General features: G+C 57.3%; 7 protein-coding genes across 7 annotated transcripts; 3 read left to right on the forward strand and 4 right to left on the reverse strand.

The window, feature by feature from the left end:
- Positions 1-2,559: 2,559 nt before the first annotated feature.
- D7B24_007832 (uncharacterized protein) lies at positions 2,560-4,451 on the reverse strand (the record flags this gene model as incomplete). Its single annotated transcript, XM_028641936.1, has 3 exons — positions 2,560-4,102; positions 4,188-4,318; positions 4,386-4,451. 3 exons carry the CDS (start codon positions 4,449-4,451, stop codon positions 2,560-2,562), a joined length of 1,740 nt encoding a protein of 579 aa, XP_028494097.1.
- A 3,064-nt stretch (positions 4,452-7,515) lies between these two features.
- Positions 7,516-10,419, reverse strand: D7B24_007833 (uncharacterized protein; the record flags this gene model as incomplete). The annotated part of the gene is made up of 5 exons (XM_028641937.1): positions 7,516-8,525; positions 8,607-8,850; positions 8,905-9,501; positions 9,552-10,268; positions 10,324-10,419. 5 exons carry the CDS (start codon positions 10,417-10,419, stop codon positions 7,516-7,518), a joined length of 2,664 nt encoding a protein of 887 aa, XP_028494098.1.
- A 655-nt stretch (positions 10,420-11,074) lies between these two features.
- Positions 11,075-11,943, forward strand: D7B24_007834 (uncharacterized protein; the record flags this gene model as incomplete). The annotated part of the gene is made up of 3 exons (XM_028641938.1): positions 11,075-11,396; positions 11,476-11,580; positions 11,645-11,943. 3 exons carry the CDS (start codon positions 11,075-11,077, stop codon positions 11,941-11,943), a joined length of 726 nt encoding a protein of 241 aa, XP_028494099.1.
- A 398-nt stretch (positions 11,944-12,341) lies between these two features.
- D7B24_007835 (uncharacterized protein) lies at positions 12,342-13,808 on the reverse strand (the record flags this gene model as incomplete). The annotated part of the gene is made up of 4 exons (XM_028641939.1): positions 12,342-12,888; positions 12,945-13,376; positions 13,645-13,713; positions 13,786-13,808. 4 exons carry the CDS (start codon positions 13,806-13,808, stop codon positions 12,342-12,344), a joined length of 1,071 nt encoding a protein of 356 aa, XP_028494100.1.
- Positions 13,809-14,054: 246 nt separating this feature from the next.
- Positions 14,055-15,883, forward strand: D7B24_007836 (uncharacterized protein; the record flags this gene model as incomplete). Its single annotated transcript, XM_028641940.1, has 3 exons — positions 14,055-14,487; positions 14,543-15,738; positions 15,791-15,883. 3 exons carry the CDS (start codon positions 14,055-14,057, stop codon positions 15,881-15,883), a joined length of 1,722 nt encoding a protein of 573 aa, XP_028494101.1.
- A 295-nt stretch (positions 15,884-16,178) lies between these two features.
- Positions 16,179-17,947, reverse strand: D7B24_007837 (uncharacterized protein; the record flags this gene model as incomplete). The annotated part of the gene is made up of 2 exons (XM_028641941.1): positions 16,179-16,489; positions 16,576-17,947. The coding sequence occupies 2 exons, from the start codon at positions 17,945-17,947 to the stop codon at positions 16,179-16,181; spliced, it is 1,683 nt and encodes a 560-aa protein (XP_028494102.1).
- A 1,096-nt stretch (positions 17,948-19,043) lies between these two features.
- Positions 19,044-21,689, forward strand: D7B24_007838 (uncharacterized protein; the record flags this gene model as incomplete). Its single annotated transcript, XM_028641942.1, has 1 exon — positions 19,044-21,689. The coding sequence occupies one exon, from the start codon at positions 19,044-19,046 to the stop codon at positions 21,687-21,689; it is 2,646 nt and encodes an 881-aa protein (XP_028494103.1).
- Between the last annotated feature and the right edge of the window lie 2,442 nt (positions 21,690-24,131).

Here is a 24,131-nt window from a genome sequence, read left to right on the forward strand (position 1 = left end):
AAGGTGGTGTGATGCCCCGGGCGGGATCGTGAGATATTCTCTCTACCTACTTTGTTCCCCTCCCTCTCCTCTGGAGCCATGATTTTGCTACTTAGGTAGTTACCTTAGGCTGGGCGAGCAGAGAGAGGCGGTCCGAGGTCTGGCCGGATGGACCCATGGACAGGGCCAGGGGGTTTGGCAAGAAGGGTGGTCGTTGGATCGTGAGCAGCGTAGCTGAGCTGGCGGGTAAGGCGCCGCTGAAAATAGCACGAGAGGGCGCTACGAAGGTTCAGGGCTTGATTGCTTCTGTCTGCAGGGTGCGAGATTGAGGATGCGTGCTTTGGCTCCCGATGGCTTGAGATGGCGGGGGGGAAAGCTGCATTGTGTGCGTGCCGGATCGAGGGGTGGAAAGGAGAGACCGTGGGGATGATGGGAGGTCTGGGGTCGGAGATATTTGGATGAGCGGGGGGTTTCATCGCATTGCACGTAGTGTCTGTCGTCTTTGCAGCTGGCCGGGGAAGAGAAGAAGAGAGACAGAGAGTGGCGGTGTGTGGGCAACCGGCGCGTGAGTTGGACTCGGCTGAGGCCGGTGCGATGGATTTCGGAGGCAAGATGTTGATCAGAGGCGGGGTGCATGATGCGTCGGCTCTGCATGTGCGTCAACTCGGCTCATACAGGGCGGAGGATGCGGCTTGCCTCCGAAGATGGACAGATGTGGTGTTGTTCCATGCAGGACGCCAGGGAAGCACTCCAGTCCGCTTTCAATCTCTGCAGTCATCATGACTTGCTGCTCATCCCATTGGTATAACCATTATAACCATTGGAGGGAAATCACGGCTCATACAACGCTATGATTTGTCCACCCTGTCGCTAAGATTTGGAATGCGCTGCTACGAGTTCACCTGGGCATGGCTGGTTCCTTGCTACCTCGTACAGACAGTCACATTTCATTGATAGGCGCAACATGTGTGAAGAAACGCATGCCAGCCGCACAACTGTTTAGCCACGGCTAAATCAGACCCTGGCCTCGAACGGAGGACTAATAACTACGGACGGTTTTGAGCCCACGGAGACGGAAGGTTTCTGGGAATTCAGTAGCCTAAGGCATCGTCGCTGGGCTACGTGGTTTGGGTGGCAGTACCATGGTATGCTTGTGCGAGTAACACGGCTTGAATTGAAGACAATGTCCAACTCGAAAGCTGCGATGGCACAAGCCAAAGTGCGTGTGCCCGAAACTTCAATCCTGGCAAATGGGACACTTGGCATGTCTGGCTAAGACGGGATAACGTGAAGCGACTTCGACATTCCATTTCCTTTGAACCACGAGACTGGCGTTCCCGGCTCTGATCATTTATCTCACACGCGATCGTTTCGTAAGAGCGGCCGGCCATCAGATACCTGAGATGAGCGGCCGGCGAAAGGGTGGGACGGCGGGGACCCCCGTCCGAGCCGAGGTCGTTGCTTCACCCCCACCTGACCGAAGTGGCTTCGGAGCGGGATGGACGGAACCCTCGGAATTCGGCTTGGCGTGTTTCGGGCCCGTCTGGACCGGGTCTCATCCGTGTGCTGCCCACCAGCTCTGACCGTGATACGAGGAGAAGCATCCAAGCGCTAGGGTCCGTATGATGTATTTTCCGAAAGCCACAAAAGCAACAAGGGGGGGCGCCGGGATACCTCCGGACTCGCAGGCTTCAAGACTTAGGTGACCTGCTGGCATCCGTCACCCTGCGTCTGTTTGACGCGATGCTTAGTTCACTTTGCGCGCAATGTCACCACCGGCGGCGGGCCAATGAGCGGGAAACGGGTTTCAATGCGCCGTCGTTGCACGAGGCGATTTAATGGGCAGACACCCTGTGCAACAGCGACTCGGGCAGCTATGCGGTTTCCCTGCAGCGACGTCAGGCTAGCCTGTGTTCTGTTCAGCCGCACGAGCGTCTGGGAGTTGCCTCAAAATCGTACACGGAATGCAGTAAGCTGTTGTAACAACCCCTTGATACAATTCTGCAATTCTTGGTCATGAGCAGCTAGGGGCACCCGGTGGACTTTGGTCTACCCATCGTGGGGTAAGCTGGGATCGAGGCTGCTTTAACGGCCGTTGCGACACCGCCCTGCCCGAACACCATCACATCGCCTTTATGATATCTCGAGTGCAGGCTGAGTCGTTGTGCTTTCGATATGTTTAAGAAAATACTTGTCCGCGTCAGCAGTATACACTAGGTGCAGTCGACCAACTTCACAACTGTGCTAAGACATGTCAGCATTCTATGAACACTCGTGGCTTAGACTACCTGCCACAATACGTGACGTTGTAGCCGTGAAACCGAGTATGGCCTCACGCAATTCGGCATGCCTAAAACGAATGAAGTTGCGTCGTAAGAAATTAAATGATATTCATAAGTGGCGTCTGTGTACGGAAAGTGAATGAATGACACGGTGATCATGCCGGGTATATGCTGAAAAGTGAAAACCGGCCCAAGAAGATGAGAACTCGCAACCGATAGTCAAGCCGGTGTCCAAGGAATGAGTGTAGCCAACCAGTTGTGGATGGCCGAACCATCGTGATACCCTCCATATCGTCAATTACAAGGGCGTCACGTCCTTGTTCTCTTTCTCGTCAGGCGTTACAGCTTTTGCAAAAGCCTCTGGCGGCGTCACGACGAGCGTGTCCGGGCTCGTTGCGCTGTCTAGGTCGAGGCCACCGTCCTTTAGATCCGAGGAGCGTCGCGAGGTCCCCGGGATCCCTTGCGTCGGTCCTGGCGGTTGCAGGAGTTGGCTCAAGGGAATGGTGCCGGGAATCTTAGACTCGGGGGCCGCGATCTGGGAGCCAGCTTCCTCGTCCGCTCTTGGTGCCACCGGCGCAGTGACCTCTTGAACGACAGCGACACCATCCAGGGGAGCCGACTCCGGTTCCTTGGCGGGCCTCAAGCGAGCGTCTTGCGCAAGGATGCGCTTCGCCAGCCCCGTCACGCCACTGACGATGATCTCAGGCCTTTCCCAAGCCAGTAGACCCGGCTCACCGGGCGCGCGGTTGGTGTGCACTACGGCATATCCCGAGTTCGCCCAGCCAGGGCACGAGTACACACTCGCAGCAGGACGGGGCATATTCGCCATCTCAACATCCCCCTCCCTGACTCCGGCCTCCTCCTCGTCACCGAGAAACACGGTGATGGCGACCCTCGGCCGCGTATGCTCAGATCGTGCCTCGGCATGCCGCCCTACGCAGTGCGCCCAAAACCGCAGCGCTGCCTCGGGCCCAGGTAGCCACGCGAGCATGGCCAGCGTGACAATGTCGGCGGGAGTCAAGTCAGCGCGGGGCCCCAGCGTACGGAGGCTCTTGAGGGCGAAGACTAGGAGGCCGACGGGGGAGTCGCAGAGCGCATAGGCGAGTGTGTTCGGTTCGAGGACGCCGACCTTGTGAAGGCCGAACTGGGAGGGCGTGGTCGTCGCATCCTTCTTCAGGCTTGTCGTAGCTCCAGCGTCCGGACCTCGCAACGAGGGTGATCCGGCGGCGCGGCGGCTGAGGGCGGCAAAGTCGGCCTTTTCGTAGCCGAGGATGGGGGCATGAAAAAACTTGGCGAGTTTCCACTTAGCCCATTCCCACGGTGCAGTCTGGGGTTTCGGCGCGGCGAGGGGCGGTTGGATGAGGTGGGTGCCAAGGCAAGACGAGGGGTACTGATTCGCAAGTTGGTCGGCGAGCTGCCAGTCGATTTCGGCCGGGCTCGAGGAGGCGGACCCTGTGTTCGAAACGAGATAGTGCGGGTACATCAGGCGCGTCATGAGGGTGTTGAGGATGTCGGTCGTCGCGGAGATGGCTGAGGCAGAACTTGGGAGCGCATCGCTGAAGCCGAGACCGGGAAGGGCAGGGATGACAAGGTGGAAGGGCTGACCGCTATCGACATCCTCGGGTTCGGTGAAGAGCTTGACGAGGTGGCCCAGCGAAAGGTTCGTGAAGGGGAAAGGCGGCAGCAGCAGCAGAGGGACGGCGGCCGGCCTTGGTGAGCGGACGTGGATGAAGTGAATCCTCACAGGCGCCTCTGCGTCAGGCACGCTGATGTTGATACGGAACTGAGGGAGCTTTTCGTTCAACTCTTCCTCTTTCTGCCTCCACGAATACTGTTCCATCCTGCCAAGGGCAGACGAGAGACCCAGTCAGTCGAGAACAAGGCAGTGGTCACAGCCAGACTGTTTGTTGGCGAAGAGGCACTCACCAAAAGTCAATCAGCGGCTCGACCTGGGGCTTGGGCTCCCACCAGTCCGCCGACGTGGGCTTCGGAACTTCATGGGGGAGCCTCGTGAGCTCAAGCTTGCGCTTGGTGAGATCGAGATACTTGCTCGACACCTAGAAATGGTATTGTGGTCAGTCCACAGCACAGCCAGAATATCACATGGCAAGCCGCACAACGTACGTGGATGCGGTATGGCTTGATTTCATCATCGCCTGGCCCTCCATGGGACTCCACCGTATCGGTCATGTCGTCGTAAAATTTCAATGTCTCTTGTCGCGTCAATGTCGTGAGTTCATGTAGTCTTCTCGGGTGGCAGCCGCGAGGGGATCTGGAGGTTTCGCAACAAAACAAACACACGACGACCCATGCCTCGTGTAAAAGGACCGAGGCCAAGGGTCCAGGGTAATTAACAGACGAGAAGGTGTCCTGGTTGAGCAGCAGCAGTAGAAACCGCAGCCCTCGGGCCGCCAATGGACGGATGCATGGTCTCGTCTGCTTTGATGAAAGGGTCAAAGGTCCAATGTCCCCTGCCCTGGTCCTGCCCTGTAGGTGCTATCGCCAAGGATCCGCACGCGCCAAGTGGGCGCAACAGGGCCGGAGGTGTGGCTTGAACGCGCGTCAGCCCGGACGATGTGGCTCAACACCGTTTCACGATGTGGCACCGTCGCGGGTCCAGAACCAAAATGGACACATCGTCGCCAATGAGAGGTCGTAGAGCTCCGCATCATGGCCTCCACCAGAGCTCACGTCCTTGATCTGGACCCTGGGACGGCGGCCCGCTATGTGGCGGTGCACACGATATCCTAGCGTCCTGGGAAATGATCTTCTCAACGCCACCAGGCGTACCCAGTACATCGGACATGATGTGCCCCAAATGACGAATCAATGCCCTGGCTCCCGCTGTATTGAACGTCGTATTGTGTCAACTGTCCGGGTTGTCTTTCATGTGCCTTATTGGCCGTTGTTGGACTGTCATCGCTCACCGTTGCCCACGTTGACGCAGTCATGCATCTTGTCGCCACTGGTCCTGCCAATCCCACCAACGCCGGTCGAGTGGCTCGCTGGGTGTGGCGTCAAGGTCATGGACAGCATCAAGCCCAAGGCCTCAATCCTCAATGAACAGATCTAGTTTCCTGGCAGCATTGGAGGCCGCTCAAAGTAGAGTGAACCTGGCATGGATTCAGTTCACTCGTCTCGAAAGCTGCCGTGGGGTGTGTTTCCAGCTCAGCCAAGGAAAATGTCGTTCACTTGACATCCGAGACAAACACCGCCGCCGTTTACTCCTCCGTCTCTACCTAGGTAGGCTCAGTACTGATCACATTTGATTGTATAACTCGGCTGTCAGCGCAACCTCACATAAGCGCTGATAGATGCGCCTGACTTGAGGGCCACGTCGGGTATTTTTTCTTGCATTCGCTAATTATTCGACCTGGTTTATCTGCCGATGGCCCGAACTGGTTATGTCAGCAGCGATGAAGCAGCTATCGAGAGGCAAGGCGACGACATTATTCGCGTCTGATCATACCACAGGCGAGGTTTTGATCTCGTCGTCATTCATTCACGCAGACATGAAATGTAGCCAGTGCTTACATCCATCGCCACAGCCTCGGGAAAAAAAAAACCACAAGCTCCTTTGGGAGGATTAAATGCGCTGCCACCGCAGCTTATATCGATGATCATTCTCTATTTGGACGTCCGCTCTGCTTTCCGCTTTCGCCAAGTCAATTGTGTGGCCCGCTCCATCATTTCGTATATCCAGGGGAATCGCCTCGTCGCTGAACACGGCCTCGAGGGCCTGAGGGCCCTTTTGCGAGCCGGGCTCGCTCAGAGTCACCTTCTCCGCGACCTCTACCGGGCTCTATTGTTGCATTCCCGTGCATCATGCGGCTTCTTCGGCTGTCTACTGTTTCTCTTCACGTTAGAGAGATGCTGCTTGAACTGTCTTCAATTGTCCAAACGCTACCATGTCATTGCCCAATCCACCTTTTCCAGCCTTGCTAAAGTCTCACGCACCAGACTTGGCCGCTTTCCAGGATTGTCATTACGAACTGTGCCAGACATTTACAACATGCTGGAGGTGCCAGCAAAAGGACCCAGTTTTCTCGTTGCCGAGTTCAAGGCCACCCCTACACTGCTCGCCTGTGGCATGATGAGCGACGACGAAGCTCACAAGCTGAAACTCCGGCCAGGGCAATCAGCCCATTGCTTCATGGCAGCGACTGCGTTTCCATCCTACAATTTGAACAGCGCCACAGTTGATCATGGCATCAGTTGCAAAGGCTGTCAAATCCGCTTCGACAAGCTACGCGTCGATCCAGCCGATCAAAACAGGTGCTTCTCGTAAAAAGAATTCCTCGCCCATTTCCCAGAGTGCCCCGAAGCAGTGCAGCTCTGGGCCGAGAGCCTGGAAGGTACATGTTCGGTCGACGAGCCAGAGTTCACGCGCCGGTGCGGGTTCCTCAACCTTTTCGGACTCGATGGGTTACCTGCGTAAAGAACGAGTTGCATGTTCTACTCACACGGCACCACACCGACTTGTTCTGCCGTGTCAGAAGTACCCATGTCTTTCCATCATGATGTGGGAGATGATACAATCCATCGCCGTTTTGTAGCTTGCGGTGCACATGCCTCCTAAATAACGAAACTCGAATCCGGTGGCGCCTTCATCTGCAACATCGTCCATCCGGCACCAAGCACCCGATCGTTATAATTCTCACCTGTCAACTAACTTAAAATCCAGAGCTTATGCACTACTATCACATGTGAAAACAAGAAGCCCTTGCCACATTTGAGTGGCAGATTGATTGCGTCTGGGTTGATTTACGGAAGTCTTGGTACTGAAGCCTTAAGTGTTCATGGGCTCTTGACGATACAGTCGTCTATTCTCCTGACAGCCTGACGCATCATCACTGCGGAGAGCGGTTCTAAATCGATGAGTTCAGAGTAACTGATGAGCAAGTAGTCCGCTAAGTCCCCTCGTCCTTTGCCGAGAGAGTTGACGCGTATGCACTCTGAAAGCGCAATCGTCGGCTGCTTTTCATGCTTCTGTTACGCTGGTACGCGGAACCAGAGGCTTTACGTGAAATCGGCGCAGAATGAGCTGGGTTGTGCGTGTTCAGGCCCTTCTTGCTTCACTGGCGCATTCCGAGTTACAGGGGGTAACCGAGCTATCCGCAATATGAGGCAAGGCAAGATCACGACTCTTATTGTCTTCACACCTGCCCAACTGGCTTCTTGGTATACTATTCCGCTCCCTGCCGTCATTTCTGCCTTGTATGTGTGAATGAAGTTCCCTTTGACGCGCCTGCCTTCAAGGAATTCGAGGCGATGCACTCGTCTGACCAGTGCTCCCACCAGTACCGACACCTGCAGCCCCCGCCGCTCCGCCGCGAATATTCATAGCCCCAATACGGGACACAATGTTGCTCCCCACGGCGTCGACAGCACCCCGCGGTGAGGTCAGCGTCGGGCCCTCAGCCGCCGTCTCCTGTACTCGGAAGAGCTTGATGGCTGTGCCGTTCCAGACGCCCGCCGTTCCTCGAGCCACTTGTATCTCGCTGCTGAAGACAAAACTCCACACAAGCGACTCGTACCAGCCGAGCGCGAGCTGAGACCACTCAAACGAGTGCACCCGAACAGGCGCAGGGTCGACGCCCACGAGCTGGATCTCCTGGATCCTCTGCAGCGTCTCGGTCGACGCCGACTCGTTGGCGATCGTCTGGCGCGGCAGCAGAGCAGACACCTGCTGAATCACCGTGAGGATCGTGTGCAGCGGCAGCTCGGGCAGCCAGCTCTCGATCCAGTGCGGCGTCGGCTCGAAGGCCCCGCTGGTCGATCCGCCGCTCGCCGAGTAGCCACCGAGACTTGTTGTGCTGTTTTGTCTCGAAAAGTTGCCCACGCCGGCGGGCATCTTGCCTCGAGCCTTCTCCGACATGCCGCGCATCTGCGTCGGCACGGCGTCCTCGACATTCGAAGCCTGCGATGACGCCATGGATACGCTATCGCTCGTTGTTGATCGGGCTGGCGTCGGCTGGTGATCGTCGTCGCTGTCATCTTCATCATCTCCAATGGCGAACGTGTCGTCCTCTTCTTGCACGTTGCTGAGAGACGGGTGCTGCACTTGTGAAGCTGTAGGGCTCTGGATGCTGTCTACTGAGCTCCTGACTGAGCTCGGCTCTAATCCGTCGCCACTCCCCGCAGCCTCCTTTCGCCTGCGATTCCTCCTCTCAATCTCTTCTTGGCCGGATTCTAGCGTGAAGCTTCGCAAAGCCTCAATCTTCTTCTTGTTACGAACAATCGCGAAGATAAGCTCAGGGTTTTCTGCCACAGCGTCAGTCACGTCTCTACAATGTAGAGAGACAAGCGCCTAGCGGCATCAGGCCGATCTGGGGAAACACTCACTCCTGTACTGATGCTCGATGATAGAGTTGATGGATTCCAGGAGAGACCTGAGAAGAGCATGGTTTGTATCATTGGCAAGAAGGAACGATGGAGAAGACATGGAGGAAAAGAGCTGCAGCAGTCTGGATGCGGTGATGTGACTGATACCCTCCAGGTGAGCTGCGATATTGTTGATGACGGCAAGTAAGGCCGGGTAAATCGCCGTTAGTTTGCCCTGGCTGGTCGTGATAAGATTATAGATGGACTGCAATGGGGTCAGCTTTGATGGCTATGGCACGGTGCCGGAAGGTCTCCTTACTTGGACGAGGAAGTCGGCATATGTACCCCTGAACCCAGGGAGCCGTATTGCCGGTGGCAGGCTGTCCTGACCGGTGAAGTCCTTGTTCAGGTTCACACCAAAGTTTCTCTCCACACTGATGGTCTGAAGCAAAAAGGCGCACATGCGCACGACACCTTGCTTCGAGGCATCAGACTTGTACTCGAGAGCATAAAAGAGCGTCAGGATGACAAAGTCATGGGCCCTCTCCGTGTCGACGATGAAAGAACGGAACCTCTTGTTGCATTGTGTGATTTCCCAAAACAGCATCATCATCTCAGGCGCAAATTTGGCGGGCGACTGTGTTGACGGGATATAAGAGCTTCTCTCCTGCAAAGGCTGGTTGAGAATTCGGGTCATGCCATCAACAATGAACTGGAAGTCTTGTGGGCGATGCAACCTGCCCAGGAAGTGGCGGAAATAGTTTTTCTGGCTCTCGACACCACTCCCTTCTGGAATCGGGTAGAGAACTAAAACAAGCAGAAGCTGCAGTGTGTAGGTCACCAGGATGGACTTCTCGTCCCTGAACACCAACGTATTGTAAGGCACCCTCCACGTGGCTGGGTTCCACTTCAGCGTCTGTCAAAGTCAGCGTCATGTCACAGAGCTGGACTATAGGCACGCCTTACAGTATTGAGAAGCGAACACAGCACCGACAGGACGGCCTGCTTGTCCGGGCAGGAGCACAGATGTGTCAATGCCCGTACGCCGTGCTTAGGCAGCGCGCTGGGTGTCATGTACATACTCTGGCCGGCCAGAGTGAGGATCAGGCGCAGAATCTCGCACCTGTTGCTCTCATGCTCCTTTGTCGTCGGCACTGCCGTGTTGCATCCGACGCCACTCTGCCAAATGGCATACGAGACCTTGGGCTTTCCGTGCGGCTGCCTGGGCACCGTCAGATCGGAGAAGAAGAGGAGGTCGACCAGGGTATCCAAAAGCTCCTCGGCGAGGGGCTTCGCATCCTCAAAATCCTCCTCGGGCTCTTTCTTGATTGGAATTTGCTCCTCCTGCGCCTCATCGAACAATACCTCGGCGGCAAGAGATGACTTGCGCGTCCGCTTGCGACGTGCGCCCCAGAAGAAGGTTTCCTCCCACGAACTCAAGGACTCGGCCTCGTAGAGGAAAGGCAGGATGCGCGTGAGGACTCGTATGCAGTTGAGGGCGTCTCGCTCCGGAGCGATTTCGGGATCGGGGAAAGAAGGATGGTGCCGCAGGATGAAAAGTCGAGATGTCACGACGAGAATCAACGTTTCGAGGTTCTCCAGAGCATTGTCTCGTGTCCGTCGAATGTCGGCGGGGGAGAAGAGGCTGAAGACATCCTCGGCGGTTTCTGGCAGCTCCCAGAACTGATTAGAGAGTCAGTACAGCTGAGATCTTGAGAGCGCTTCCATGGGCACCCACTGAAGTCCAGTACGGGTCGTCCGCGGGTATGTGTCGTTCTTCGGAGAGTCTAAAGATGCCTTTCTTGAAGACGAGCTTCGAATCGCTGGCGCCCATGTTGTCGAGTCGTTATCATGACAACCGGGTCAAACCCAGTGTCGTCTTGGATGGTGCTCGTACAGAAAAGTTGCAGCGGGCTGGAAGTTGAGCTGGCGGGTCGTGGTTTGGCGGGCGGGTGGAATCTAGACCAAGTCCTTATCAGTGAGGTACGGTGTCGTTTGGTGTAGTGGATGACCTGGAGGTCGCATGGGCATCCGTCCCCAGATGGAGCTTGCTTGGGCCGCGGGGTTACGTAAGGCTGTGCTTCAACTGCCTGCTCCATGTCGCTCATGCTTCACCTCGCCCACTTAGTAAGCAAACGACACAACCTGCTGAGCCTCAGACCTGCCCAGCATTAGTTTCCCATCAGAGGTAACCTATGCAATGCCTCGATAGACCTCATGGTTCGAGTTCTGGATCGCCTGAAGTGATGTGCTATTCACGAGTTTCTACTTGGGAAGAAACTCACGAAGTCCACCATCGCGCTTTCTGAGCCAAAATTTGACGCGGTATGGACCCTCATGAGTGGGACGTGGGCATCACACCATCAAAGCTCCGAGTCGTCTCGGCTCTTGGAGGACATCCAGGGGCCTTATTATGAAGCTGGCCGCAGGTTCATCGTAGAATCCGAATCAACATTTCTGCCTTGCCCATTTTTGTCTTTTCCTTCACCATGTCCTTTCTTCGTAGCCGCGGACTGCGGACCACCCTCGTTTCACTTGCGTTAACCACATCAGCAGGCGTAGGCGCGTGCTTTGTTGGTCTTCAGCAATGGACCAAGCCGACATACTTTGAGGCGTTTGACTGTAGATCCCACCCTGTGCTGCATCACCCGAGCCTGGAGCCTCTGCGTCTCGCGGGAAAGCCCCGGTTCGGCGACAGTTGTGTCCGGGAGGTTGCTTTCCAGGACATCGAGCCCGAATTGCTGCAAAACGGGCTTTCTGGAGGGACAGCCTTGTTAGAGCAGTTCGCTGGGGGAGTGTTTGGTCGATACGGTATGAATCGGCACTCGTCTATTCTGCGAGAAGAAACAACTTGCGAAAGATGGATGACAATGGCTTACTGACGTCTCAGCATTTCGGATTCAGCGCAATCTCATGAAGAAGTTCCGCAAGAGCGATGCGAACTCGACCGACTTGTGGGAGGAAGAGCAAATCAGCGACAGCAATTTCAACATCGGTAAGGGACAACCTCAATCACACATCCCCCCCCATTTCGGTATTTCTGACGTTGCGAAACGCAGGCACCATTATTGCCGATGATTTTATTGTGCGAGACAAATCATCAACCTCGATCATGTTGCAGGGAGGGACATCACCCCGATATTCGCCGGATGAGCCTCACGAAATGGACACCATCGTCATCCTGCGAGTCAACCTGGACCGAGAACGACAATTGGCGGAGTTCAGGCTCGAATGCATCGTGGCGACCAACGACATCACGGCAGACGACCGTCCAGCACTGGGCACCGCTGAAATCTTCTTGCACCAATGCTACTCAAAACTACTGCTGACAGCAGGTTCAGACTCTTGCATTTCATAGAGCCGCCAGAGTTTTCAAGCCATTCCATAACTTTGTCCCTAACTGTAATCATAAAGACCAGATAGAAAGCATTGTTGCGCATGTAAAGCATGAGGTTCTAGACCCGATAAACCAGTCTCCTCATGGCAACTCCACTTCACGCTGCAACACCCTACGGAGTAGCACATTCATGATCATTCGCCCCAAAGCAGCATCATGTCAGACATGATTTCAGAATACTTACATATCTATTACACTGTGTTTCCGGCTCATGGCCGACCGCTTTGACATCGCAGCTGGCGCATGAGCCACCAATCATTATATACCTAAAGCAGTGACAGCGTGCCCTTCGTCAAGCCAAGTTCATCGCCGTCTGTCATTTATCATCCTGAAGCAACATCGCCGTTTGCTCGCGCCGGTCACCTAAGCGACGTCGAGGATCGCCTTCCTCGCTCGTACAGCCACTTGTTGTTGAGTCCGACACTTGTGCGCTTGCCTGTCGACGGGCTGGGCGATGTGGGGTCGGCGAAGAGGCCAGAGGAGCCGCTGGAAGGCAGAGGGCTAGGAGACCCGAAAGAGGAGCGGCGGTTGTCGTTTAGCCCACTGGCGAATTTGGAAGGGCTGCTGGCCGGCGAGAAGGGCGAGCCGTTGAGGTTGCCTCCGAAGGCCGGGCTGCCACGTCCAGACAGCGGCGAGCTCGCATAGCTGCGGTTGCTTGCTGGCGAACCTGCAAGTGACGGGGTCCTCGAGTAGCGCGGCGGCGTGCTGAAGACGGCGTCAGGCGTGGCAACCTTCGGTCCGGGGGGGAGGCCGAGGAGCTGGCGCTGGGCGGCGGAGAGGGGGATATCGCTGAGGTCGTCAGTCGTACGGAACAGTGGAAGCAAGGCGGTGACGGAGTTGGCGATTGGAATGGTCTTCAGGACCAAGTAGGCCCAGCCAAGGATCGACCTCGTCGACTCTGACACTCTGCAGATGGATTAGTATGCGGAGGGCTTGGGTTCTTGGTCGGGCGGAACACGTACAGCTTGTGGCTGATGTAGCGCTGGACCAACGCTTGGGCTACCCAGAGAGCGACGAAGAAAGCCACATTCTGAGCAACTTTTCTGACGTTCTTCTCCGAGAATGTTGTCGCGTTGCGCCGCCTCGAGATCTCGTCAATCCGTGGGTGTCTCCAGGTGCCGGGACTGTCAACGACGGGCGCAGCATTTTGAGTCTGGGGTGTTGACTTGGCGGGGGTTCTGGTAGCCACCCTGCTCATCATGGGCGTTGACATTGTTTCTGAGGTTTTGGACCGGACGTCGTGTGGGCGGGCGAGAAGATCGATTAATCGGGAGGTGAGGCGGGTGAGGAAAGGCTTGCCTGAAAGGTTAGTCGAGTTTCTAGCCACGACTGCAAGAACAGGCGGTGATACTGACAATGTCGGGGTAGTTATTGAGGTAGAAAGTGTGGCGGACCTGTTGGGTTAGTAAATCTTCAGCCTGGCGGCCGAGGTCGTCGCGGCGCTGCTCCGGATTTCCCTTGTGTCGAGATGCGATGTTGGGCAGGAAGTTTTGTTGACGTTGGTGATGAGATTGGGGGTTGCGCCGCGAAAACAATCCCCCAGTTACGCTTCCGGAGCGGGAGCCCAGCACGGACGAGCAGCTTGCAGGGGTGGTGTGGTGCGGTTCCTAGGTGCCTACTGACCTCAAGGGCTCTAAGGGGATACCTAGGTGAGGTCAGCACCTGCAAACTGGAGGCGCCAGGGGCAGGCGGCGGTAGTGCGGGGCGTTATTGCCCGTCTGCCACGTCTGACTGGGTGAACAATAGCATCAGCCACAGACAGCTCCGACGGCGGGAGGGAGGGAGCTGGCGTCCACAGCCCACCACCTCGAAACGTAACAGTACATCGCCCGATTCCCGACGCCCACCACCTCCCCGACATACAAAGCCCCAGTTGCCCCTCGTCGACTGGAATGATTATTGACGCAGGTCCGTCCCGCAGCTGCTAGGAACACGAAGCAGTTACTGAGACAGCCGTGTACAAACTTGGTTTTGTCCTTGACCTCTACCTCGATCTCGCCTTTGTGCCCGACTCTTCCACAGAACCGCCGTGAGGGCACACGACCCAACTCTTTCTCCCTCTCTCTCTAGCCATGGGCACCATCGACAACCTTCTGGTCAGCCTCGACCAGAGCGTCACAGGCCTCTTTGGACAATGGAATGGCTACACAACCGCCATGGTGACCTTCCTGGTCATCATTGTCTCCTACCGTATTGCTGCCAGCCAGGAGCCCGACACGCATCCAATGTTACTTGCCCGCCAGGCGCAAGGCTCGCCTGTTCGACAAGAGGGCGAGTCGCCCATCTACCGATCCCACGCCTCACCGCACGGCATGCCTCTCAATAGTGGACTGAACGTCAAGGACTCTGGGGCCTCGAAGTGGTCTAGAGGAAGAGACGGTGATCTCCGCGACATTTGGAGGAGGGCCGCTGGCGGCACGCCCGACGAAGACGGCAAGCCTGCCTCGGGCAAGGGCCGCCTCCTCACAGTCCATGGTGCCCGTCAAGTCATCGAGGCTGATATTGGTTCGTTGCAGCTTTTCTCATCATCGCGGTGCTTAGGCTAACCCCGCGTCCGTAGACGATGTGACGCGCCAGATCAACCTCATCGGCCAGCACATTCACGAGCAGGGTGGAATCCGCGTGGCCATCTACCTTCCCAACTCGATCGAGCTGGTTGCTGCGCTCTTTGCCTGCAGCTTCTACTCCAACCTGACCGCCATCCTCATCCCCTTCGACGTCTCCGACGAAGAGCTCATTTCTATGCTGCGCCGCTCCGCCGCCGACACCGTCGTCACCGCGCCCGGCGCCTTCCCCTTCGATGCTGTGGTCAAGGCCTACCCATCATTGCGCCAGCTGATCTGGGTTGTCGACGAGGGCAGTAAGCACATGGACTGGAACGAGGTACCCGAGGGCATGGGAGGGTCCGTCAATGTCGCAACGTGGCAGGAAATTGTTCAGGAGGCCCCGGCCGCCGCAGGCCTCGAACTGCCGCCCGTGGCTGGGCAGCACGAGCCGGCGGACATCATCACCTTCTGGCAGTCGAGGACCGGCACCATGGAGGAGATGGTGCGATTCTCGCAAGCCAACCTGATCGCCGGCATCGCCGCTCAGCTCGCGGCGCTCCCCGTCTCTCAGCGTCTGGGCCCCTCCGACCTCTTCCTCCCCGTCGACTCCCTGACGAACACGTACACTCTTGTTCTGACCCTGGCCGCCCTCTTCTCCAACGCTTCTGTCGCCTTCAGCTCGGTCGCGGGCAAGTCAGCCGAGCTCATCCTCTCAACGCAAGGCATCGCGCCGACGGTTATTGTTGCCTCGCCGGAGACGCTGCTCAAGACCCACCACGAGACCACGAGCAAGCTCACGTCGGCCCTGGCCAGGCTGTCCTACTGGCTCAAGTCGCGCAGCCTCGTGGACTACGGCATCATGCCCGTCGCATCGGTCGCCACCAGCTTTGGCGACGCTTACCTCCCCGCCATTGGAACCACGCCCGGCAAGCTCCGCGTCGTGTACACGGCCGAGAGGGTCGGCGCGCATTCTGTCCCGCTGTCACCTCGAGAGCTTTCGGATCTTCGCGTCTTCCTCGGTGCGCGCGTCATCTACGCGCTGACGGCCTCCAAGGTCGCCGGTGCCGTCACGCAGACAGGGTACTATGATTACAGGGTGCACGGCCAGGACAGCCAGCGCTCTCACTTTGGCCCGCCCGTCACGAGCACCGAGATTCTCCTCCGCGATACGGCGGATCTGAAGACGACGGACGAGGTGTCTCAGGGACAGGTCAGTTGCTTCACATCATCCTTCGCCGGTTTCTCTTACTGACAGTTTCCAGATTATCGTTCGGGGTCCCTCGGTGGCTGGTGGTGAAGCCGCGCTCGGCGTGTCTGCCAGGATGAGCGATGACAACACGGTGTCTTATGTTTGAGGCGAACATCTACAAAGCCACAATGATCTTCCTTGGACGGTCAGGGTGCAGGCTGATTTGCTTTTCAGCCCTGCCCTCGTAAAATAACTCATGTAGTCCTGATGGGGTGTTTGCCAGCCCGGACGTTTCAATGATATAATGAACATGCAGGCTTCGCTTGATTTTAAAAAATGAAAATCCAATCCATGTAACCAATGGCCGTGGCCCGCTCGAGAGTCTTCAACTGCGCCCAAGGCGCTGCAGCAGCCTGCCTGACTGACCTGGCCCTCTCGTGCACGTTTGGCCTGCAAACAGTTCATCGCCTTTCTAGCGTCGCGTGCAACGTGTGCTGCCGCATGAGCGAGATGCAGATTAGCGCCAGGATCGAAAGTCCCAGCATAGTGAGCCACACGCCGCGGAAGGCGCCCATGAACGATTCGACGACGCCTTGCTTCCAGCCGGGCGGCAGCCGGTGCAGCTCGTCGAGGTCGTCCCGGATGCGGGCGATGATCTCGGCGGCGTGAGGGTAGTCACCGAAGCGGGCCCAGAGGTTGGCCTTGAGGATGTTCTGGTAGACGGCGGAACCGACCGTGACGCCAATCGTGCCGCCGCAGCTGCGAGCCAGGTCTGTGGTTCATCGTCAGTGACTGAACAGAATAGAAAAGGGCATCCAGGAGGATGAGAATCAACGAGAGGAGTCTTGCGAGACGTACATGTGGCGGACGTGATGACGGCTTGCTGGGAGTGGTCGACAGCCGCGATGCAGGCGAGTAGCGTAATGGTCAGCATACCGCCGTAGCCGCCGCCGGCCATGAAGAAGACGAGGCCGCCGGTCCACGTGGGCGTCTTTTCGTCGAACGAACAGAGGACAGCGACGGCGATGGTGAGGAGAGTCAGGACGGCGGTGCCGAGGAGAAGGTAGCGGCCCGTCTTCTTCATGAGGTAGCCGCAGCCGAGGGAGAAGACGGAAATGCCCAGCGGAGAGGGCAGGAGGCGGAGGCCGGCGTCAGTGGCGGAGAGGCCGATGACCTGGAGGTAGAGGGGCACGTAGAAGAGAGCCATCATGATGACCATTGTGCTGAGAAAGTTGCAGAGGCAGGCCGCGATGACGGTGCGGTGCATGAGGAGCTTGACAGGAATGATAGGTTGCTTGGCTCTGCTCTCCCAGATGATGAAGGCGACAAAGGCCACGACGGAGAGGGGAATGGTCGTCAGGGGCAGGGGGTGCAACCAGGGCACGATGTTGCCTCCGGCGTTGAGGCCGAGCAACAAGAGCACGAGGAACGAGATAGTCAGGAAGGCGCCGACAAAGTCGATGCGAGCAAGGTACGACTTGTCGGACGCCTTGGGAGGCACGCGCACGAGAACGGCGACGATGATGGCCGAGACGAGGACGGGCGGAACCTGGATCAGGAAGGCCAGCCTCCAGCCCCATGCCGTGTGGTCGTTGATGAGACCGCCAAAGACACCGCCCAACATGGCACCGCCGCCGTACGCGATGTTACCGACGCCCTGGATGATGCCGCGTTTGCGCAGAGGAACGAGATCGGAGGCCAGGAAGGTTGAGATGGACATGAGGCCACCGCCACCAATGCCAGCAATGACTCGGCCGAAGATCATGACGTGTTGGTCCTGGGCGAGCCCGCAGATGAGGTTCCCGGCAGCGAAGAAGACATTGCTAAAGATGAGGCCTGGTCCACGGCCGAAGATATCCGTCAAACGACCCGATAGAGGCTGGCAGGCAGCGTTAGAGATGAGGTAGGCCGTGGCGAGCCATGATAGGAGACTCAAGGACTTGAACTCGCTCGAGATGGGGGCAGATAAGGTAGCGATGATGGTGGAATCAATGGCACCGAGAAACACTCCCAGGTAAGCGGCGCCGAGAATAAGAGTCAGCCGCGTGGGAGAGACGCCGTCGGCAATGACGGTTGTCTCGCGATCCTGGTCCGGTAGTTCTGGCTCGGGAATGGAGTCGGTCTCTGAGGGTCCGAACCCCGTAGGCCGTCGTCTGGGCTCGTTGAGGAGAGGGGTCGTTTCGGAGCTCTCATTGGGTTGGGTCTCCGAGGGCCTGATGTCGTCAGCCATGGTGGTGTTGGCGTATGTGAGACCTTTGCTGTTTACCGAGGCCGTGAGGATCTAGTGATCTCTATGATTGGAGCTGGGGGCAGGCGAGAAAGAGAGAGAGGGAGAGAGGTGCTGCGAAGATATCGCGGTTAGTTGCGGATGTTACCCATTACGCCTTCCTGGACCTGGCCTTAGGTAAGGCACCTTAAGGAAGGAGAGATGGAGCAAGAGGAAGGAGGGGGGCCGATGACGGCATCTCGAGGCAGCTTACCTAAGACCCTTTCTGCAACGGATTGCGTGGCTCGCACCTTCGGCACCCACGCCTACGCCCTGCAATGACATGGCTTTGACATCCATGGCAACCTTGATGGCCCGAAACCGGGAGCCGATGAATGCCACGACCTGCTCAGTGACTCCCTTCTCCCTCCGCTGAAGTTTCTTCTTCTCCTCTACATCCGTTTTCTCTTAGCAAGCGCGTCGATTCACCAACCCTTCGTCTTCGGGCCCTCGTCAACGATCAGGACCTGTAATCATGATTCGACCAACCAACGGCGGACATACCTAGCCCCGCCCCATTTGGCCTCCAAGGATGGAGCCCCTGCAGGTCAGGCCACCTCCGATGTTCGCAGGCGGAGAGAGAGTGTGTTTATGAACCTCAAGTGAAGGCTGGAAAACTCGACCGCCGCCGTTCGGTGACCTGAAGCATACAATACAGGTGCATCATGCCTGTCATCAACCGGAGTTACGACCTGTCTGGACTCTGTGAGAAAGTTGAATCACACCGACCGCAAATGACACGACGGACACGAGCAAGGAGGTGGGGGGGGAGGTAGCTGAGGCCAAATTCAGGTGGAACACAACCAACGGATGAGGACTCTACGGAACAGACCATCAACCGATGAGGACGCTGCGCACCTCTGATAAAACCGGCTACTAACATGTAGGCCTCAGTGGGATCATCTTTGGATATAACTGGCGTCTCTCCGTCCTACAGCCACCTCATGCTACATCATCATCAACACACGTACTCACTTAACAAGTACCCAGGGCATCGACAGACTCATCGCCTTCATCACCCTCTTTTCTCTTCCACTCTCACCTTAACACATTTACTACAATGGCGTCTTCGGAGATCCTGTCGCAAACCCTGTACTCCATCACCAACATCAAGCTCGATCAACTTGACAAGCAGAAGAACGAGTATGAATCGGCAAAGCGTGCCCTCCTCGACCGCGCCAGCGACGAGCCGGAGCCTAAGCGCCGCGCCCTCCTACTCGCCGAAGGCCTCGAGAAACTGCCATCCATGACTCCTGTCGCCGACAGCTCCACAATCTCTCTCGAAAATCTGAAGCGTTTCATTTTGCAGGCCAAGCATGACCCCTCGGTCTCCCAAGACTTCATCAACGACTACGAGCAGTCTCTTAGAAACGAACTCAACGTCCAGTCAGAGAAGTATCGCTTCGCCGAGCTGTATGGGAAGCTTGTGAACGAATGGATTTCGGCTGGAAAGGCCGACAGTGCCTCCGACTCCGACACAGCATCCAATGCAGGTTCCGACGCAGTCTCCAGCTCAGGGTTTCTGCCCGTCGGTCGGGCAGAGTCGCACGAGCAGCGTGCGACATGGGAGGAGTATGTTTTCACAGCCAAGGACACGGACACGCGCGCCATCAAGTCTTATCTCGAGGGCCTCTTCCGATCATCGTCGAAAGACGTCGAGGAGGCCTTCAAAAGGCTCACTGATGAACTGGAGGACTTTCAGAAGCTTTGGGACAAGCGGACGCATTTTGATGAGCAGGTCTTGACGAACTGTATCAGTGGTCTCCTGAGAACGGATATCCTGACAGACCAGAAGAAGGCGACCTTGAACGACTTTCTCAACAACAAGATCGTTCTCCGTGAGATCGCTGACGTGCTCAACATGCGCATGCAGACACGCAAGTCTTGGTCGTGGGACTCGGTGTGCACCATCACCCCTCGCCGCCAGCTGAACGGTCGCTACCGCTTCTACCCGGATGAGGATCTGCTTCAAACACTATTCCTCTACTACATCGGGAGGAGCTGGGGTGTGCTGATGCGATCCGCCTTCTCGGACTTCCTGGCCGCCCCCGGTGTACCAAAGACGACGGTGCCGCCAATGGACAAAGAAGATGCCCGCCGGCGGATGTTCTTCCTCAACACGCCTAGGTATCAGAGTGCTAACGGCAGCGTACACCAAGACTTGGATAATCATTACCGAGCCGAGGTGTTGCTCGACCAGTTGCCCGCGACCATGGACGAGCAGCGTGGTGGATACAACCAAGGGGAAGCAGCCGCAAACGACAGCAGGAAATCTCACATCAAGGTAGTTCAGAACCTTTTGCATATTCTGCAAACGAGCATCATCATGAAGACCAGGCTCGGTCAGGACATCACCGTCATTCGTTCCGACTTCAAGTGGTTCGGCCCCAGCGTTCCGCACTCGTCCATCTACGCGGTGCTCGAGTTCTTTGGTGTTGACACCGACTGGATCGCGTTCTTCCGGAAAGCCCTGGAGTGTCCCTTGCGATTCGAAGAGGACCCCTGCGACGCGCAACCGCAGGTACGGAAGAGAGGCACACCACTCAGCACGCCGATCGCCGACTTCTTCGCTGAATCGATGCTGTTCTGTCTCGATTTTGCCGTGAACCAAAAGGCAGACGGTGCGCGACTCTACCGGCTGCATGACGACATGTGGCTCTGGGGCTCCGAACAGAGGTGCGTCGCCGCCTGGAGCGCCATCACCGAGTTTACGAAGCTCATGGGGCTGGCGATCAACGAGGAAAAGACGGGCAGCGCCATCATCCGGCCGAAGTGGAAAGTCCCGACACCTCCAGGACTCAAGAAGGGACTGCCAAAGGGAAACGTGGTCTGGGGGTTCCTCAAGCTGGATGCAGCGAGCGGACGGTTCCTGCTGGACCAGGACAAGGTGTCGACGCACATTGACGAGTTGCGGCTGCAACTGGACGCGTGCAAAAGCGTCTTCGACTGGATCCAGGCGTGGAACATCTACGGGTCACGGTTCTTCAGCACCAACTTTGGCAGCCTGGCCAATTGCTATTCACGGGCGCACGTCGACAGCATCCTCCAGACCTTTCAACGAATCCAGGAATCGCTCTTCCCCGGGGTCAGCGGCGGTGTTGGGGCGCGGCTCAAGCAGATGATCGCCGAGCGATTCGGGGTGCAGGATGTGCCGGACGGGTACCTGTACTTCCCCCTGTCGCTAGGGGGCCTGGGTCTGCAGAATCCGTTTGTGCCCATGTTTCTGCTGCGGGAGTCGGTGCTCGAGGATCCGGGCAAGGTCATGGACGACTACATGACGGAAGAGGCGGCGCGGTACCGGGCAGCGCGAGCGGCATTCGAGTCGCCGCACGACGACCTCGACGGGACCAACAGGATGAACCGGACGGTTGAGGATCTGAAGCGCGACTACCCAGACCTCAAGAACGAGCGATTCTTCAGCTACGACGAGTACACGCGATACCAGGAGAGAACGTCACGGGCGCTGGGCAGGGCGTTTGACCAGATGCGCAGGGAGCCTGAACCCGAGCCGCTGCGGGAGATGGAGGATGGCGTGTGCTCGGGGTCGGCATGGCAGAAGCTGTCGGCGCAGGAGCGATGGGTGTGCCGGCAGCACGCAAAGGACATGGTGTCACGGTTCGGGGGCCTGGCCGTGGTCGAGCAGGGTCTGCTGCCGATGGGCATGATGGGCATGCTGAGGCAGAGCCGGTTCAAGTGGCAAGGGTGAGCCGGGCAATGCGTGGGAGGGCTGGACGGCTAAAGAGGTTCGCAGCAAAAGGACGACAAGACGAAGAAGGGGTCAAACTGAGGAGGGAGGGGGGGGGGGCATAGCCAAGGCGAACCGCCGGGAAGGGAAACGATGGCGATGCTCACCAAAGGGTGCCTTCATCTAATCATCACCGTCATTGCCGTCATCACGGCTCGTTATCGCCTCTCGTCCCGTCCGTCTTCTTGCGTCAGTGTACGCAGGACAGTCGATGAGGCAGCTCGACGAAAAGTCACGCCACTTGCAGCCCGTCTTCTGTCTCGCTCGTGATGTTCCCACTTCCTTCCCATTCAAGCCAGACCTCCCACGCCCTCCCCTTGTCCCAGTCCGTCAGTGTGCCTCTGAACACGAGAAGGACGGTCACGTAAAGAAAACTGTAGACAGCCACCCAACTTGACCTCACCTTCACTTGGATCACCTCACTCAACCCCCACTCGCCGACCCATCCCACTCTCAAGTCCGCCTACCCCACCACCCTTTCTGCTTCTCTTAACCCACCCCCCGTCCCTCCTGCGGGCGTCGTGACGTGCTCCGGTGCAACCAACATAGCGAACACTCCGGAGGAACCACCTGAGCCCCGGTACCTGCATCTCGCATGCTGCTTGCCTCAATCCTCGCCAGGGCGACACAATGGCCGGGTCAGGCCTGGCCTGGCCTGGCAGAGAGGCCCAGTTGTCCGAAGGCAGAAAAGAAGGTGAGCGTTCCTTCCCAGGTGGGGAAGCCGTCCACTCGCCGTCCTTTCGAACCCCCCGTCGAGCACGTCTTATCAGCACCGCCGGAGCCGAAGTCCTCTTCGAGAAGCGCACTGGTTCTGCAGGCGCCGCATCCCGCCTCCTCCCCCAACCCCCCTGTCCGAGAGAGGTACGATGCTCTCATCTACAGGCTTACAGGTTCCATGCTACGGGCTACGCAGAGGTTCCAGGCTGAAAGCCGAAAGCCTGCCGCCGTAGCGTTTGATGGCTTTTTGACCACCACCCCTGCCCTGCCAGGAAAGCGCCATCATCGGAAATGGAAGCGCCCAATCTGCCCTGTATCGCAGCTTGTCGTCCTTCTAGAACATCCACCCTCAACCCCCTGTCCTAAGCACCCTACCCTGCCAAATGTCTTTCCTCCTGCCCCCCCCCCCCTCCCTCCTCTTCAGCCAGGGAGGAAGTCGTTATCACCACTGTGGGCCGGCCAGCGGCGAGCGTTGCCGGGCGCTACCTTGGCGCAGGACCACGGTAGAACGAACAGGAACGAAACAGAAAGGCAGGAATCGCGATCGCAGTCCAGGGGATCAGGGTGGGGGAAGGAGGCGGTATGGGTAGGGGGTTTCCTTCGGTCTCGGTCCCTTTGGTCTTTCGCTCTCACCTGCCGTTTATTTTGCCTCTGTTCTAGCTCAAATTCTCGCTCTCTCTCTTTCTCTTTCTGACGACTTACCTATACCTCCTTTGTTGCGGGGGATTCGGGCGCCGCCGAAGCAAGTCCTGGGGTCTGACCGGGAATAGGCTCCCAGGAGGGTCGGGGGGGCAGGGGACTTTTGGGGCAAAGGTGGAACTCGCCGAGGCTTTTGGTGACATCAACTGGGAAACAGGCAACTTCGGGTGATATTCGGGCGCTGCACTTTACCCCGACGCAACCTCGGGCAAGGGGGGGGGGGGGAGAGCTCAGCCAGCCAGCCTTGTTCATAGGAGATTTCCGATATGGGGGACGGGAGGTCAGTCTCGTAGAACCGAGGCTTTTGTTGATGGGTTTTTGCCGTTTTGGCCCTTCTCTTGGAATACAACTTCGCGCCAAGCAATGTTCACATGCGTGCGGCGAGTCGTACCGCCCCAGCGACCGGAAAATCTGGCGGACGCCGTCAGCTGTCCACGAATTGGATGAGGACGGGGCGTCGATGAATGGGTACGGGGGCGGTGCCACGGAGATGGCGACACGGAGATGTCCAGCGTGGACCGTGGAGTGCATACAGGGGAAATCAATCCACGGCATGACCAAGTGGGAAGAAGAAAAAAACTGTTCTTTGCAACATTTGAGTCGGGATGGCATCATTGCGAGCAATACGAGCTTTTTCGGCTTTCTGTCACATTCGCATTCCGTACTCTGCGCTACAGATTTGCAAAAGACAAGGTATCACGGGGAGCCATGGAGGGCAAAAAGTTGGTTGTGGTGATGGTACATGTTTTTTTCGCACGGCTGTAGCCGTGTTTCGTTCGTCAAATAGGGTTAGGTATGACAGGAGTAGCTAGAATGCCTTGACTTTTTGTTCGCGTGTTTCCCCTTTTCCCCCTGGGGCTCAAGTGGCCCATCTCGAGTCATCCGCTCGCTGGTTATTGCCCCGTTCGCTGATCGCTGTAATCCCACTTTCATAGTCGTCAAGTTCCAAAACAGATCGGATAACAGGAAAAAGAAAAAAGTTTCCAA

The sequence above is a fragment of the Verticillium nonalfalfae genome (genome assembly GCF_003724135.2).
Source record: "Verticillium nonalfalfae strain VnAa140/NRRL 66861 chromosome Unknown scaffold_66, whole genome shotgun sequence".
In the NCBI taxonomy this organism is placed as follows: domain Eukaryota; kingdom Fungi; phylum Ascomycota; class Sordariomycetes; order Glomerellales; family Plectosphaerellaceae; genus Verticillium; species Verticillium nonalfalfae.